Source organism: Plectropomus leopardus, chromosome 19 (genome assembly GCF_008729295.1).
Source record: "Plectropomus leopardus isolate mb chromosome 19, YSFRI_Pleo_2.0, whole genome shotgun sequence".
NCBI lineage: Eukaryota > Metazoa > Chordata > Actinopteri > Perciformes > Serranidae > Plectropomus > Plectropomus leopardus.
Window position 1 is genome coordinate 22949392 of NC_056481.1, and position 17818 is coordinate 22967209.

Here is a 17818-nt window from a genome sequence, read left to right on the forward strand (position 1 = left end):
TCTGACACTGGACATGTTTCATGTCTTCAAAAATTGTATTTAAAACAAGAAAACAGTGTTCTCCTATAGCAATAATGTGCGTGCTAGTGTTTTCATTAATGGGCTTAGTTTAAATAATAACACAGCCAAATTAATGTTTTATCAGCAGTAATTCATATGATTACCTATCTAACGGAAAAGACCTTGATATAAGAGTAAACAAATGATAATGTAGCAGCAAACACTTTTATTGCAGGGAACTGCGTGCTAAGGTGACTGACTGCAGTGTTTGTCAGTTTAATTGAAACACTATTATATGTGTGAGATGTTTGACTTTGTGTACAAATTCGTATTGTGTATGACATACAGTAGTAAACCAAACCAAAACTGCAGATCATCAAAATTTGAATGCATTATTCATCATACACACAACATACTTAGGAAAATATGGCCAATACACAAAAAACAGATATTTAAACAAAGAATAGAATATTAATAGTCGAGTGATCGACATAGTTGGGGGACTTGGGTGACATTACTTTACTCAAGTTAAGTTGCAAATTTGAGGATTGAAACTTGTTTGACTTACACTGATAAAAGACTGAACTTGAATTTGACTTGGTATTCATGACTTTAGACCTGACTTAGGCTCATGACAGACTCAAAAAGACTTTACTTTTTAAATTAATTTTTTAAATTTTTTGTATTTTTCTATATATTGATAGGTAAGGTTTTGTTTTTTAAACATGATTAAGTGGGAGCGTCCGGTGGCTCATCAGATGAAGCAGGGGCCCCATATATGAAGGCAGTGTCCTTGCTGCAGCAGCCATGTTTCAATTCCAGCTCGTGGCACTTTGCTGCATGTCATCCCCTCTCTCTCCCCCTTTCACGCTGTCTGTCCTATCTAATAAAGGCAAAAATGCCAAAAAATAATCTTTAAAAAAATGATTAAGTGATCCTAATGCACCTAAACCTCGCAACCTGCTAAGACACAGTAGACCAATGTACAAAGACGCTATCATGGAGGGGGCTAGTCCAAAAATAATACATTTTGGATCAACGGATTATGTGTCAATTAAGGTAGTAAGAAAATAACATATGCAAAGTCTGTAGTTCAAAAGTGAAGTGACCACCTGAATGTCCAACTCCATCCATGACTACAAAACCTACAAAGCAACGAAAGGTATGTAAATGTGTCATTTTTGCTAGCTTATTAACTTATTTAATCATCAGAGTATGATCTTTGTACTCTATATGCAAAGGCAAGGCAAAATTGAAACATTAACAAAGATAGACATTAAAAATTAACAGTTTTATGTGAACTAGCTGTATCATGAACATCACTTCACCTAAAATCACCTTTTGACTTTCTTTTAGCGGTTTGCACCTTCAGAATGAACACAAATATTATACTATGCTGCAGTTATGCAAGCTTTATCCAAAAGTTTGTATTACTTCCTCTAATCATATAATTGACATTGTTTTGAGGTCAGCGATTACTTTGTCCATTACTTATCTTTACTTATCACCTGTTTGTGTGTATTGCCTTATCACTGTGTAATGGTAAAATGTCAGTTCACCTGTATAAAAGAGGATTCATGCCTGTCTGTCGGCACTCGTTTCAGAGCCTACAGGTGAGTGTACGACACAAGCCTAGACCTAATATATTACTGTTGCAGTATTTCAGTTTAAATGGTTCTGTAATTGTATTGACCTCAGTGACATGAGATTAACTTGATTTAAATTCCCTTTCTTTCGCAGTTGACAGCAAAGCCAAGACCATGAAGTGGGCCGTCCTTGTGTGTGCCATGGTGGCACTGTCTGAATGCTTCTACCAGTAAGTCAGCCTGACCACTCAAACATGTTTCTGTTCTATTTTTTATTTGTTCTTCTATCTAAAATTCATTAGCTCAACTGAAATAACTGCAGATATATATACCATTTAATGGAACAGTGCGTAAGATTTAGTGGGATTTAGTGGCATCTAGTGATGAGCCTTACAGTTTGCAACCAACTGAAACTTTTCCCGGTTAGAATTCCTTCCATTTTGAGGAGGTTTTTATCGTTAGCTGAATTATTTGTAGAGTTCTCTGCAAAGCGAATGGAGTAATTTAAACCTATAAAAGGACTGAATAAAGCAGATTCATGTTAAAAATTCTGTGGTTTCCAATGCTCTCATTGCTATCTATGGAGGCTAACACAAAACACAAATGGCTTCATCCTGAGCCAGTGTTTGATTTGTCTATTCTGGGCTACTGTGGAAACATCACTGTGCAACACGGCGATCTCCATAGACAAGGACCTGCTTCCTGTGTAGATATATATGGTTCATTCTAAGGTGATGAAAACAAAACTATTCTCAGGCCTCATCATAAACACTGTGCACAACTCAGAATTTAACCAAACGCAGCTGGATTTAGGAAAATGACTGCAAGGAAGGAAAAACCCCTATACCTATCAATGAATGATTTACAAGTGGAGTTAAAACAGCTTAATTTTAGTTGCTTCCTTTGGTGAAACTTAGGGTCCCTCTGGAGAAGGGCAAGACAGCCAGGGAGATCCTGGAGGAGCAGGGTCTGTGGGAGGAGTACAGACTCAAGTATCCATACAATCCCACGGCCAAGTTCGATGATCGCTTTGCCGTGGGCACCGAGTCTATGACCAATGATGCTGATGTGAGTAACAGCTACTTATGCTTAAACAAACAACATTTGATGAATGACTGATTTTAATCACGAATAATGTTGCTATCTCCTCTTTGTCTTTAGTTGTCTTATTATGGAGTCATCTCCATCGGAACTCCTCCTCAGTCCTTCAAGGTTATCTTTGACACTGGCTCTTCTAACCTGTGGGTGCCCTCTATCTACTGCAACAGTCCAGCTTGCAGTATGTATAAATGCAAATGCATGTACACCTCCACACATTTACACAGATGCAAGATTTTGATAAAGATTTGCAATCTTATTTCCCTGATTTGGAGGTAACTCCAACATTAACAGTTTGTAAGACTTGTCTTACAGTGATACCTTAAGTTAATACAGGGTCACAGGCTGATGCATGTCAGTTGATTACCAAGGTCCCCAAGGGAACCAGGCGCTCATTTCAGCTGATAAATAACTAAACTAAACACCTAAATCCCATGAGTAAGGATAGAGTGATCTAATATGCCTAAGGTAGCTTTTAGAGGTGTTCAAAAGCAAGTATGGTTAGTGTCGGGGCTGAAGTCAAGAACAGCAATCCAGTCCATGTCAAGTCCAAAACCATGACTGAGTCAAAGTCAAGACCAATTCAAAAGGCAGTCAAGACCATGTCCAGAGCAAATCAAGTCCTGTTCAAGATCGTAATAGGTAATGATGTCTTTCCAAAGCTTACATAGTGATTAAGGAGTTACAAATAATCTATAAAAAAGATAGGTCAGTCTTCTATATCAAACCTCAAGGCAAAACTCATCAATGCATATAATTTAGGTTTTAGGACCATTACAGGTTTCTATAGGTATGTTAACCAATATTCATTTTTATGAGTCATGTGAAGCCAAATTCAGTGTGGTGGAATTTGCCATCCACTGTTATCCGCTGTGATAGCTAGCTAGTGACTTGCTGTAAGTGATGTTACTGTTAGTGGACTGTAGTGGCAAGTGCTGAGCTCAGAACCAGCATTGTTAGGGAGTTGTGTTTTTTTTTTTGTAATGCCTTACTTTGGCAGAACCAGGCAATGTTCTGTATAACTCTATCAAAAATCAGCAGCCAGGCACAACTTGACCAGTTCTCAGTAGCCTTGTCTGAGACCAAGACAATCCTAAGTCCAATAAGGCACAAGACAAAGACATCAAAAAAGTGGTCTTAAGTCCAGACTCAAGACTGAGACTAGATTCAAGTGCTACAGCCCTGGTTAGTACTGGGGATAACTTTTGGATAAGAGGATAATAACCTGAGAGGCAGATGAGTGGTCAAGATCTAAGTTAGGAAAAGCAGACCCTGGGAGCTTTTAAGTCTCAATTTTACAGATTTGCTTTGTAAACTTTTATTCCATATTTTCTTGAATGGGCATTTGTATGGTTATGTTGCTTTTTGGTCCTTGATGTTTTAATTTATGCTTTGCTTTTATTATTTTATTTAGTCAGTTGCATCATTTACAAAACTTAACAAATTTTCTCTCCCCACATCTGTACCTTCCTAGACAACCATGCCAAGTTTAACCCCAGCACAAGCAGCACCTATAAACACAGCAGTGCTTCTCTCAATATCCAATATGGCACCGGCAGCATGATTGGTCTCCTTGGATACGACACTGTGATGGTGAGAAATAAATGCAAATTACTTTGAAGTGGACAATAAATTTTATCTACAGTTCTTACATACAAGTTACAACTTTGGCCTACCAAGTTGAAGATATAAATGTACCCAGATACACTCACAATTAATATAATTTATGCAAAAAAACAAAAGAGGGTATTACAAGATTACAAGATCCCATTGCAACTTGAGAATGTTTTAAGTTTCTGAACTGTCTTTGTATTTGTCAGGTGGGTGGGCTCGCTGTGACTAACCAGATCTTCGGCTTGAGCACAAGTGAGGCTCCCTTCATGCAGTACATGCGTGCTGATGGTATCCTTGGTCTGGCATACCCACGCCTGGCTGCCTCCGGTGCTACACCTGTGTTCGACAACATGATGACGGAGGACCTGGTCAAGCAGGACCTCTTCTCTGTGTACCTGAGCTCGTAAGGACAACCATAGCTTTGAAAAATCCCACTACTTAATAATACTAAGACAACAGTTGATTTCAAGGAAGTTTTTCGGTAAGTTTTCATTTTCTTCTGTAGCAACTCCCAGCAAGGCAGTGTGGTGACCTTTGGTGGTATCGACTCCAACCACTACACTGGCTCTATCACCTGGGTGCCCCTCTCCAGGGATCTGTACTGGCAGATCACAGTGGACAGGTAAAGCAACAAATGCAGCATCACAGGTCTTCCAAAATTTATCACAACTAAAGTAATGTCATCTTCAAAAGTGTTTATCTGCTTGATGCATGCTAAACTGTGTATCCTTTTCAGTGTTACCGTCAATGGCCAGGTTGTGGCTTGCAGTGGCGGTTGCCAGGCTATCGTTGACACCGGCACTTCTCTTATTGTGGGACCTCAGAGCAGCATCAGCAACATCAACAGTCGGGTGGGAGCTTACAGCCAGAACGGAGACGTAAGTGGCAATAAAAGACATGCAGGCTGACTGAAAGAGATTTATGCAGCAGGACATTAAATACAACTTAACCGAGTTCAAACCTGAACAGTGAACCAAATTTTGATATCCTTTCATCCCTTTTCCTTTCATTCTCTCTCCCTCAGTATATGGTCAACTGTAACAACATTGCCCAAATGCCAGATGTGACTTTCCACATCCAGGGACAGGAATTCACCCTCCCAGCCTCTGCCTACATCCATCAGGTTAGTGATTGTCTACTCTGCTGCTTAACTTTCTCATTTTACAATACTTAACATTTGGCTCAAATTCTTCTACTAAATCCCTCCCACAGTCTCAATACTTTGGCTGCCGTACTGGCTTTGGCAACGGAGGTGACAGTCTGTGGATCCTGGGTGATGTCTTCATCAGACAGTACTTTGCCGTCTTCAACAGAGGCCAGAATATGGTGGGTCTGGCCAAGGCTGTGTAAGCAGCCTGAAGTCATCATGTCCAAGAGCTTTGAACGATCATATGTACATCTTAGTGCTACAGTAGGATTTCCAACATGCCTAAGACTCAAATCTTTTCACTGTCCAAGTAGTGATTACATATCCCTTAATCCAATAAACAAGAGTTCAATCAGTTTGAGTGGTGTTTTATTAAATTTAACTGAGATGACTGTAAGGGTGTTAATGATAAGCTACTATAATACTTATAATACTACTAAGATAGCAACCCAATGGAATACACCAACTGATGCAAAGACACTGCATGAAAAACATGGGCTCTTTGTGTGATAGAACTTTTGAAATATACCAATCATCTGAAACATTAAAACCACAGGCTAGTGAAGTGAAGAACATTGACCATTTTATAAGAATCAAATTTTTTGCCAGGAACCCTTCGGTTCTGGCACTCATGTGGATGCCACTTGACACCCACCACCCGTCCAAACACTCCACTCTTGCAAACCAAGTACCTCCCCTCATGGCAACGGCAGTTTGGTGCTTGGTAATGGCAAGGGGTGGAAGGTGGAGGTCGGCAATACCATCAAGGACTGTCGCTGCCATGACAGAGGTACTTGGTCTGTGACAGTGTTTGTTCGGTGGAGCATGTCAAGTGGCATCTATAAGAAAACCATAACCCAAGGTTTCACAGCAGAACATTGCATTGTTATGATATGATCAATGTTATTCACGTCACCAGCCAGTGGTTTTAATGTTTTGGCACACTGTGTAGATTATTAAAATACGTGTCTCCTCAAACATGTGTAGGCACAATATAGTGCTTAAGGTGAGCATATGTAAGTATTGGCAACTTCTGTGGCCAAAAGTGATGATGATAAATGCTAAAACAAAGTGGAGTAAAAGTGGCAGAAGTAGAGAAGGTTTTAAGCAACTTGGTCTGACCAATCTACAAACATGAAGTTTCTTTCCTCACTATTGTATTGGGCTTAAGCATCTGTTGATGGTATGAGGAAGTTTCACAAGAACTCAGTCTAGCTACTTATCAAGCATTCCAGTCAGTCAACTCTATTTTTAGATCTCCTCGTACAGCAGGTTTCCTAAACTTACCTTTTTACAACGGTACTAGTGCGACCTGAAAACTGCAGCCTTCTGAAGAGCTGCATTTTATGACAATCAGTTCTTTGTAAACTTCTGCACTATCACAGCTGAGGAAATAAAGAACTCAAGGCAGGCTGCGAACCACCTGGGAAGGGTAAGTGTGGGTCCTCTAAACTTTTGACCTTCATGTCTGTGCTTTTTTTTTGGCAACCTGCTCATTGTTGAGGGTTGAGGGATGACTTTGAGTTGTTTTATGTAGAATTTGAAACGACAATGTCTGCAAAAAAAGGCAAAAAAGAAGTCACAAGCTACCGTGACTGGATGTCGCAACTACCACCTCAACTCCACAACATTCCACTCTTTAATCTGGCCATACCAGGTATGAAGATAAAATAATGTAGCTGCTTACTACAGTGCACTTTTGATGGGTGTAGACAAAGTCCACTACAATTAACATATTGTCCCTATCATGTAAATAACGTGTTTGCGCTTTTTCAGTTTCCAGCCTTATTTCTTTCCAATTTGTAAGAGTTGTTAAATGCTCAAATAAAAATTTCCAGTTCACCAAATTTGTAAATATATGTTTTTTCCCTTGACAATGATGATATGAGGTTTGTTAAAATAGTAGCATTGCTATGACACGTGTGTTTGTGTGTGTGGTTGGTATTTCCTAGGTAGCCATGACTCTATGAGTTACGACTTGGACATCAACTCCTCTATTGTAGAGCCTGACAGACTGAAAAGATTGAGCAAGATTTACTGTGCACGGAAAATAGTGCGCAAATGGGCGGCCACTCAGGTAAGTGATGTTTAAAATCTTTCTGTACCAACTGTATTTGTGCATAAAAAATACAGAGGGGAGTGCTGCTTTGACTGTGATGGCTTTTGTTGCAGGAGGAGACCATCACAATGCAGCTGGATGCAGGAGTTCGCTACTTTGACCTGAGGATCGCTCGCAAAGCAAATGACCCTGACCCCACAAGGCTTTATTTTTATCATGGGCTGTGCACACAGACTGATGTCGAGGTTTGCCTCTTTTCATTATTTATACACATGGGTGAATTATCAGACAATGGGCCCCTGGGCACAGACATGCAAAAGGCTCCACCACCTCTCCTACTTTGGCGCAAGACGTGATGCATTGCCAGGATTTTCTAAAATACTGGCAATGGCCCTTAACATTGTAATGTTACATCAGTCAGAACAAAGATTTCATCATCCCCTTCAAGTTTAGTAAAAAAAAAAAACAGACTCATGACCAGTGCTGTGGGGTGATAAAAAGTCTTTGGATAAATTCTGTATCACAAAACACAAAGCAACATACCAAATTTGAAACTGAAACAAGGACAATAAAAATTCCTAAGCTATCATCAGATCATATCATAATAACTGACTTTGCAGTTGCACTATTTGTGATATTTGACCATCCCTCATAAAAATCGAAATGTTTTTTTTTCAATAAATCAAACCCAACAAAAATGTATAAGAAGAAAAAGAGGTCTGATAGAGAAGATATCTATAATTAATGGCAACTGTATTAAGACCTATCACTCTGCCATTGTGATCAGACTGTTCTCAGGGCGATAAATGACTGGGCAGAGAGGCACCCCAAAGAGATCCTCATCCTGGCTTTATCCAACTTCAAAGGGTTTGACAAAAAGATTGAAAAGCAGCTCCACGCCCATCTTATCAACTTCATCAAGACCTTGTTTGGAGCCAAACTCCGGAACACGGTAAAGTATTTTGAAACTTTCCATTCAGATCAAGTAAAACATATATATTGAAATGACCTACAGTAAGACATTGTGGTTTTCAAATAAGAAGGACTTGAGCTTAATACCACCTCCATAATAAAATCTTTTAAAGGTATCACAGCGGGACCCCATCCCTACCCTGAAGAGGTGCTGGGACAAAGGCACCAACATCATAGTCTCATATGATTATTCGACACCTCAGCACCCTGAACTATGGAATAAAATACAATATTTTTATGGCAATAGCATGGACACCACAAAAGTTGAATCCGAACTTCGTCGGGTTTTGGAAACGGCAAGGCCTTATCAGTGTGAGTTTTCTTTACCCTGTGTTGGGGTTTGGTCTCAAATTTAGTGAACGGGGTCGATAATGTAGTGAGGGGTGTAGGATTAATTTTAATAATCAGGGGGAATACATATGTAATGGGGAATTTGAAGGTCCTCCACCCCAAAATGTTGAGCATCTAGCACCTAAACACCACCTTTTCATGCACTAATTTGTGCAGTATCTGCAACAGTTTATGGTGTAAATGTCTTTCAATGCCTGAAATGTAAACCTATGCATTCAGTGACAAAAAATGAGTTAGACAGTGCAAAAGTTATTCATGTATAACCTCTTGCATGATAGTTAGCGGCAGAGCCATTTCATGAATTATATTCTGTTTCATGAAATGATTGCTGAGCTCTCATGTGTCCCCCATGACCTGCAGGTTTCTTTGTGTGTGGCCTGAACCTGACGCTACCACATAATGTGCGGATACTCATGTACATCCTTCGCCTTTGTGACAACTTTATCAACGTTGTGCAGAGGGGTTTGCCAAGGCTGCTGCAGTGGATGAGGCAGCAAGCCGCCAAAACACCTATGAACATTGTGGCTTCAGATGTGGTGACTCGTGACGACTTTGTCTCAACAGTTGTCAAGCTAAATACTTTAAAGTTTGCAAAGGCATAGTGGAAACTTTGAAGTATTAAGGGTCTTTCCAAAAACTTTCCCATTGTTTTCCCTTTGCAACACATTCACTGTCTTTTTTCCAGAAAAAAACATTGATGTAGCTTAGTAGAACCAAGGTTGTAGGTCTTCTTTTCCAACATTGGTCCTTTTACGTCTCTTTGTTGTTTCTTTTCAACCCTTGTTTTTTAATGTGTGCTGCTCTTTATGGTCATTCAGTGTATCACTGAGATACATTTGTGTCTTTTTTTGGTCCCTTGTGTCTCTGTAGTTCCTTTTGCATCTCTTTGTACTCTTTTTGTGTCTCTTTGTGGTCATTTTGTATCTCCTTGAGTTGTATTTGCATCATTTTTTGTCCTTTGTCTTTCCTTGTAGCTCCTTTCCATATCTTTTGGTAATTTTTTGTCTCCTTATTGTATATTTGAATCTTTTTTCATCTTTTGTCTCTCTTTACAGTTCCCTTCCATCTCTTTGTGTCATTTTTTGTCTCTTTATAGTGTATTTGTGCCTTTTCCCCGTTGTGTTTCCTTGTAGTTTCTTTCTATCTCTTCATGGTCATTTTGTGTCTCTTTAGGGTATATATATTTTTCCTTTATGTCCCTTGTAGTTCCATTTCATCTGTTTTGTGTGTCTTTTAGAATTTGTATTTTTTGGTCCTTTTGGATCTTTTTGTCATTTTTTTTTTTGCATCACTTTGTCGTCTTTTTGTGTCTCTTTGTGTTCATGCTCTGACAGTTCCTGCACCAGAATATTTTGAGCATTTAAAACTTAGTTCCCTCCATTTTGGTCAATTTTTATAAGCCAATTTGTTCCTTTTCTGCATAAATTTATGGTGAAAGTGTCTTTTTGAGAAAATAAATGTCCTTTGTTACTTATCTGTTTTTATTGGGGTAGAGCTGTAAAATGCAGGTGTTCTAAGCAAGTGAATGCTTACTCATACCCCCCTTTTGAACATGTTTTAACTTTTGTTGTACATGCGAATTTATTCATTGACTTTGCTGTATAGTATATCGTCCATATAACTGATTGTGATTATGTTTAGTTTTTGTTTTTGTTTGTATTAAATATCCGAAATACATATCAATCAATCAATCAATCATTAAGGGGGGCGTATCCCCTGCGTCCCCCCGAATTCTGCATCTGTGATTAATTGGGTGACCCTAATCTGTTGGCGCGCTGTGGTGTGTCAACTCATGGTATTACAATAAAATGTTCTCCGCGTGCCTGGAAGTTTTGGCTGCCCCGTGTCAACAAAGTAGCTGACGCTAGCTGCTAAGGTAACAAGCTACACACTTTGGTGGATTAGGATGTTAAGACTAGCATGGCGTCGGTCTGCGACCAGAAATAGCCGCGTGGAGCCTGCACGAGTGTTGACAGCAGCTTTTTTAGGAGCGGACAGTCGACAGCACAACTCCAGGCGTAACATCAGGTGTTCCACTCTAATTCCCGACCCACCAAGCGGCAGGTCACCGCTCCACCACTATCCCCAGCCGGCCTACCACATCAGGTAAAGCTGCCACGGCTAATATGTTGCTAACGCTAAATGTGCGTTACTCTGACAAGTTAAAGCAAACATGTCTAATTCAGCAACAAAATGAATGGCACGTCAAATTGTTTGCAGGTGTTGTGTGTCTTGTCGCGTGGTAGTTACTGTAGACGTACTTTTGGACAATACAAGAGCTGCGCCAAACCCCATTACAAAATCTCAGTATTTAAGATTTCTCTACCATTTAATTTTGCCTGAAGACATGGCACTGTGACTAAGACATTTAATTGACGTCCAAATGTCTCGTATTTGGATTCGGTGTAACCTGCATATGCTCACAAGCAGCACTTATTTTTGATACATTATTATTAGCTTTTGCAATTGTTTTGACTGCTACGCAGCTAACAGTAAAACTAACTTAGCGCTTTTGGGGTACTTTTTGAAAATAAAATCAATATTTCTGTCTGCCGAATTTTAGGAAAGGGTCTGATATATCGGAAACTGTATTAATTAATGTTTTGCTTGTTGTGCTTTTTTGCTCATAAGCAATGTCACAGTAAATTAGGGAATTTTCCAATGGAAGTCGCCATGACGGTCTTTTGGCTAACAGCTACGGTGCTTGACAGCTACTGCAGCTGTAGTCATTAGCTGCAGGCTTCTTCAGTATTCGAGAGCTGGCGGTGGCAGCGTGATATCACTTTTGTTTTAATAGTATATAATGCTGATGGAGACAATACATGGTAGACTAACGTGGTAAAGTTAACCGTTAGCTAGGCTTCACGCTGTCAAAACAAGGATTACTGTCAATAAGTTAACGTTACATCAGCAATAAGTGTTGCCCTTTTCTGTGCAAAAAACGACCATATACCTTTCAAAGGAAAACAGCTTTACTGGTCATAGCAGGAAAAGCACAGTGGTACCTATATCATCAGCTAGTCATGGCCAAAATTATTTTTAACAAACGCAATAAGGAAACAACCTTGCCAATGATGCAACCTCCATCACAGCTGTGTTTTCTTCTGCTATGGCATGTCAAAAATTGGCATACATATTTATATTTAAGTGATATTAATAATATTGCAAGAACACCTGTCCTTTCCTAGTGTTAAAATTTGCAACGGTTTTACAATTTATGGCATGAATGAAGCTTTTAAATATGCAGGGATGCATGATAATATTGGCCAATAAACAAGGAATTTCTGTCAATATGCCAATTTATTTTTGTTGTGAAACAACAATCTACTCAGTGTTCAAAAGTTAAAATCCTTGTGAGAGGCGCAGCACAAGAAAACTGATGTCGCTCCAGGTTTCAAAACGGTTAAATCACCAAGATGATGAAATAATCTGGAGTGACTGAATACACACAGAATTAACTTCTGTAAGATGTTTCCAGATTTCTCTAGATTGCTGCCAACAAATAGTGACTAAAGTCGTAGATATGTTTTTGTTTCCAGCTCTTCTGTCTTCATGAGCATGGCTTCAGGGGGTGAAGAGCCACCATCCACCCCTCACAGACACACCAACAGGTTAGCCAAGGAGAGGTCGCCCTACCTGCTGCAGCATGCACATAACCCTGTTGACTGGTGAGTGCCTTTAAATTACAGATAAAGGTACACATTTCTGAAAGACAATATAATGTCATAAATTCATGTCATGTTTGTTTCAGGTACCCATGGGGGCAAGAGGCTTTTGACAAAGCAAAGAATGAAGACAAACCAATCTTTTTATCAGGTAAGAAGCTGCTCTCACACCTGGCCAGTTTCATTTAAATCTACTTTGAATGTGCTTGTACAGATCACACCTACATGTACTGTTGTTATGAGATGAAATATTAGTTGGGTTCTAGATGTTATACTGATTTACCGTAGTTGTTCTTGTACTGGTTTCCCTGAAATCTCCCTCTCTCTGACTATCAGTTGGCTACTCAACATGTCATTGGTGCCACGTTATGGAGAGGGAGTCTTTCGAAGATGAGGAAATTGGCAAAATCCTCAGTGACAACTTTGTCTGCATCAAATTAGACCGAGAAGAGAGACCCGATGTGGACAAAGTCTACATGACCTTTGTTCAGGTGTGTTTACATGTATGCTTTCATTAAGGTTTTCTTACGGGAGCCTCTGTTATTTTTTATGCCTCTGCGACAGCAATAGCCTCCGCCGAAGAGGTTATTGGTTTTCCATCTGTCCTTGCATCCATTGGTTCAGCCCATTCTCGTGAATGCAATATCTCACGAACGCCTTGAGGGAATTTCTTTAGATTTGGCGTAAATGTCCACTTGGACATAGCAATGAAATGAATAGATTTTGGTGGTCACAGGTCAAAGTTCGATGTCACTGTGATGTTGTCTGTCTCAGTCTTGTGAATGGGACACCTCAAGAACCTTTAGGGTATTTCTTGAAATTTTGTAAAAACATCGACTTTGAGTCAGTGATGAACTAACTAGGCTTGGGTGGTCAAAATATGAACGGTCAAGGTCACTGTGACCTTTTTCTTCGCATTCTTGTGAATGCAATATCTCTAGAACACCTTGAGAAAATTTCCTCAAATTTGGCACAAACATCTACTTGTACTCAAGAATGAACTGATTAGAATTTGGTTGTCAAAGGTCAAGGTTACTGTGACCTTGCTTGCATCAGTATTTTTGTCTTGAATGGGATATCTCAAGAAGGCCTTGAGGGAATTTCCTCTGCATTGGCAAAAATGCTCACTTCAAGTCAAGAGCGAAAAGATTAGAATTTGAACTGTGAATGGAAAATTTGTGACCTCACAAAATCATTTTTGGCCATAACTTGAGAGTTTTTTCATTAATTATGACAACATTTCACACAAATGTCTAATAGGATAATATGATATATGATGAAGTGATGACAGCTGGGATTGGCTCCAGCCCCCCGCGACCTTTGGGAGGAAAAGCAGTTATGGAAAATGAATGAATGAATGAATAAGTGAGGTGATGACACTTTATATTGGAAAGGTCAAAGGTCAACTTCACTGTGACATCATAGTGTTCTGTAAAAACACCTTTCTGTACTTGTGTTTGTGTGTTTGAGAAGCATCCATGTTCTCACAGACATGGATGCAAACTAACTACAACTTTACAGGCTTGTTAAGGCATACACAGTAATTCTAGTTTTCTCCGCTGAAATCTTTCACGACTTTTCTGTAATGTAAACAGGCAACAAGTGGAGGTGGAGGTTGGCCCATGAGTGTGTGGTTGACCCCTGACCTACGACCTTTCATTGGAGGCACCTACTTTCCTCCTACAGACCATGCAAGACGACCTGGGCTCAAAACAGTTCTCAACAGAATCATTGAACAGGTACGAGGTTTTACAGATTATGTTTTGTTATGTTTTTTTGTTTTTTTTTTTACTTTGTGTTTTTGGCCTATTTAAAGAATAATTTTCATGGGATATAATTACAATTTGTGGGAAAGATGGGACTTCACAACATCAGCAGAGGAGAATGTAGTTGACTATGCAAGATGAAGATCATATTTTGCTTTCAGCATTGTTGTCATCACTGCATGTCAGTTATGTCTTGTGATCCTCAGTGGCAGAATAACCGTGCAGCTTTGGAGTCCAGTGGAGAGAGGATCATAGAAGCTCTAAAGAAAGGCACGGCTGTTGCTGCTAACCCAGGAGAGAGTCCTCCACTGGCCCCAGATGTTGCTAATCGCTGCTTCCAGCAGCTGGCGCATTCCTATGAGGAGGAGTATGGTGGCTTTAGAGACGCTCCAAAGTTCCCGACACCAGGTAGACTCCACAGTGGACACGTCTTTGGCTTTCAGCCCTGATGGGCCTGTTGAGTACTCGTCATCTGACTCTTTCTCTACTTGATTTTCTTTCTCTCCCTCCATAGTGAATCTGATGTTCCTCATGACTTACTGGTCTGTAAACCGCTCCACCTCAGAGGGGGTTGAGGCTCTTCAGATGGCCTTGCACACACTCCGTATGATGGCGCTGGGAGGCATCCACGACCATGTGGCTCAGGTTTATATGCATTTGAATTGAAAAGCAATTTTAAGATAGACTCTCAGAAGTTACAATGGGATTTGTGTTTTGTTCAGTTAATTTATGCTTTGCATGTCGCATTGAAGGAGAGAAGCTTATATCTGAGCAATGAAGTTAAAGGTTGTTAAAAGACAGATAATTTTGACTGAATATTAGTGTTGGAAATCATACACTGTATCTCACTTCATGTCTCTCTCCCTCAGGGTTTCCATCGTTACTCTACAGATTCCTCTTGGCATGTCCCCCACTTTGAGAAGATGCTGTATGACCAGGCTCAGCTGGCTGTTGCCTATATAACTGCCTCCCAGGTGTGCGTTTTTGGCTGTGTGTGTGTTCTTTGTGTATCTGACAGAATAATTATCTCTCCATCTTTGTCTCTCTCTAATTCAAGTAATATATCGCCACATTACCCTGTCAGCGAAAATCATTGTGAGACTTGTCAAACAGTTATTTTGCTAATGACAGTAAGCCTGCTAATACACACAAATTAATTAGAACTTGTTGTTTTCAATGACAAAAACAAACACTTATAGTGGACATAAATTGATGTTGTCCATTTACCCAGAGTTGTTACGCTGGCAACCTGTTTTGGGACTTTTGGCTGCAGCGCTCTTGTTCAGTACTGGACCAGTCTCAAAAACAGTTTTTCCCACAAGTTAGACACAAAAACCTTCCAAATCCTTCAATATGCAGCAATAAGAAATGGGATTTGACAGCCATATCTTTTGGTTTATGAGTTTACGCTGGCCTGGCCTGTTTTTCCAGAGTGGACAGACACAAACATATGGTCACATGCATGCAGCCACACACACAAACATGCTCAGGTTTAATGAGGCTGCCTCAGCATTTACATTGAATTCTACACTTAATATCCTGCATATAAATCACATGACAGCATTTTTAAGGTTACGTTAAGGTTGAATCATGACTCTAAGCAGGTGTGTGCTCTGTATCTCTGCCTCTCCAGGTATCAGGTGAGCAGCTCTTTGCAGATGTGGCAAAAGACATCCTGCTATACGTCTCCAGAGACCTGAGTGACAAGGTGAATCAGTTGCAGCCTTTTTTTTAGTACCTCTGTGTGTGTATATGGGTGAATGTTGTGCTTGTTGTATGGGGATCAGATGTCCTTGCTGGGGCACTAAGGTGAGTTCAGATATTCCAAAGCAAGGGAGTTTTCAGCATTAAGGAGGTAAGTTAGGGTCAGTCTTAATGTTTTGGACTGCATGTTGGCAAAGGAAAGTCATTATAAATAGAGCAATAAACTGCGTCTTGTTGTCACAGCGTCTGTATCTGAAGCTGACAAAGCTTGAACATTAATTGTAAATTCCACCAGATAATAAGTGTGTGTCTGCCTGTGTGCACGTTTGTGTGTTCCCACACCCTCGAGGGCAAGGGGTGGGACCCCGCTGACAAATAGCCTCTTAAATCCCCTTGCTCTCCTCTGTGGGTCAAACCTTTTTTTCCTTTTGATTAATGAAGCGACAGCAGCAAACGGGGCACACAATTAAAACCACACTCGTTGCAATCATTATATTCGCCGAGATTTATTATCTAATTATACGCTAATGAATTAACGTCGCAAAGGTAATTTACTATGGAGTGTATGTTTCTTTTGTGCCACAGTGACTGGGAGCTTCCCTCAGTGAGGTAGACTCCTCCAGTTCTCATGACTTTAAAATGTACGTTTAGTGTCTGCAGACCTTGAGAGAGGGATTACATGATGCATTGTAAAATCAGGCTCTTTAAACGTGACACATTATTTGACTCCTATCACAACTGTGTAAGTCCTTAGAGCTCTTGAAAAGTGTTGATTGATTAGTTGATTGATGTCAGATTTGTCAGTTAAGCTCTTAACTTTCGGTTTCGATATTTTCGGGGTGGGCAATATATTGAATATACTCGATGTATTTCTACTTGTTTCAGGTGGGATGTTTAAAATGACTATATTGTGAATGTCAAGTATAAATTGTCACATTTTATTATGTTTAAGCCACTGACGTGAGACTCGCTTGGGCGGGCTTTCGGCTGTCTCACCCTCTTGTATGGCTGTGTCCATTTTACAGACGCAAACACACATGCACACAAAAAAAAGCTCTCACAAACATGATACGTCACACACACTCCTGAGATCGAGACGAGCCAGGTGCTTAAAAATAAAAGCAGCAGTGGTTCCGCTTTGATTTATTTAATTGTAACAATACTTTCTTTAACTTTATAATAACAGTGTTTTATTTAACTTTATTAACAACACTTTATCTTTATTATGACAGTAGTAACTTTTTAAAACTTTATTGTAACTGTAGTTTGTTTAATAATTATTTATTAATAAACAATATAACACACACACACACACACACACACACACTCATACTCCCCCCGCACACACACACACACACGTGAATATAACACACACACACACACACACACTTTTCAATGAACCTGGAAACCAGTTGGGTGACATGAGAGGATGTGGGTGGAACATGAACTATGTGTGATGCTCTTTCATATATGTTTAAAAGCAAGAATGGTAAAAATTTTTTAAAAGTTTTTCAAAGGCACATCAATTTCCTGAATGTCATAATATGACAATTAAATTTGGTCTTAATTGTTATTAGATTACTGCTAATCGATAAAATTATTTCTATCGGGACAAGTAAAAATTGACCAAGAGCCACAACTGTTAAATGTGATTATTTGCATAACAGTACACTTCTAACCACCCAAACTGCACCAGTCAGTGTTGCTGGGTGTGGTCAGAGGTGAAACAGACTTGAAACTTTCAGCCAAAGAGGGCAGCAAAACCCTGCATTTCAAACAAGTGTTAATTTAGTCTTTACAGTTCACTTGTTTGAGAGCATGGCTGTGAAAGTATAGTCGTCTTTGTATATGAACCA

The 17818-nt window shown here is 39.7% G+C and overlaps 3 protein-coding genes across 3 annotated transcripts in view; all 3 read left to right on the forward strand.

Moving 5' to 3' along the window:
* The first annotated feature begins 1760 nt into the window (after window positions 1-1760).
* On the forward strand, window positions 1761-5648 carry LOC121958751 (pepsin A-like). Its single transcript, XM_042507858.1, has 9 exons — window positions 1761-1816; window positions 2504-2654; window positions 2748-2865; window positions 4159-4277; window positions 4505-4701; window positions 4804-4920; window positions 5035-5176; window positions 5323-5421; window positions 5511-5648. Exons 1-9 carry the CDS (start codon window positions 1761-1763, stop codon window positions 5646-5648), a joined length of 1137 nt encoding a protein of 378 aa, XP_042363792.1.
* A 1110-nt stretch (window positions 5649-6758) lies between these two features.
* On the forward strand, window positions 6759-9429 carry LOC121958372 (PI-PLC X domain-containing protein 1-like). Its single transcript, XM_042507262.1, has 7 exons — window positions 6759-6877; window positions 6983-7102; window positions 7398-7522; window positions 7618-7749; window positions 8292-8456; window positions 8590-8788; window positions 9188-9429. Exons 2-7 carry the CDS (start codon window positions 6997-6999, stop codon window positions 9427-9429), a joined length of 969 nt encoding a protein of 322 aa, XP_042363196.1. The 5' UTR covers window positions 6759-6877; window positions 6983-6996.
* A 1085-nt stretch (window positions 9430-10514) lies between these two features.
* spata20 (spermatogenesis associated 20) overlaps window positions 10515-17818 on the forward strand; it is a 52052-nt gene continuing 44748 nt past the window's right edge. Inside the window, 9 exon segments of the mRNA XM_042507944.1 lie at window positions 10515-10933; window positions 12367-12495; window positions 12579-12643; window positions 12829-12983; window positions 14088-14231; window positions 14465-14666; window positions 14773-14903; window positions 15128-15232; window positions 15892-15966. Coding sequence (XP_042363878.1) covers window positions 10734-10933; window positions 12367-12495; window positions 12579-12643; window positions 12829-12983; window positions 14088-14231; window positions 14465-14666; window positions 14773-14903; window positions 15128-15232; window positions 15892-15966 — 1206 coding nt within the window. The 5' untranslated portion in view covers window positions 10515-10733.

Excerpts from the sequence above, each read along its gene's own strand:
- LOC121958372 (XM_042507262.1), top strand. The coding sequence starts at position 6,997 with ATGTCTGCAAAAAAAGGCAAAAAAGAAGTCACAAGCTACCGTGACTGG. Across the intron at positions 7,523-7,617 it reads GCAAATGGGCGGCCACTCAG|GAGGAGACCATCACAATGCA; the intron begins GTAAGTGATGTT and ends CTTTTGTTGCAG. Across the intron at positions 7,750-8,291 it reads GCACACAGACTGATGTCGAG|ACTGTTCTCAGGGCGATAAA; the intron begins GTTTGCCTCTTT and ends CATTGTGATCAG.
- LOC121958751 (XM_042507858.1), top strand. The coding sequence starts at position 1,761 with ATGAAGTGGGCCGTCCTTGTGTGTGCCATGGTGGCACTGTCTGAATGC. Across the intron at positions 4,702-4,803 it reads TTCTCTGTGTACCTGAGCTC|CAACTCCCAGCAAGGCAGTG; the intron begins GTAAGGACAACC and ends TTTCTTCTGTAG. Across the intron at positions 4,921-5,034 it reads TGGCAGATCACAGTGGACAG|TGTTACCGTCAATGGCCAGG; the intron begins GTAAAGCAACAA and ends TATCCTTTTCAG.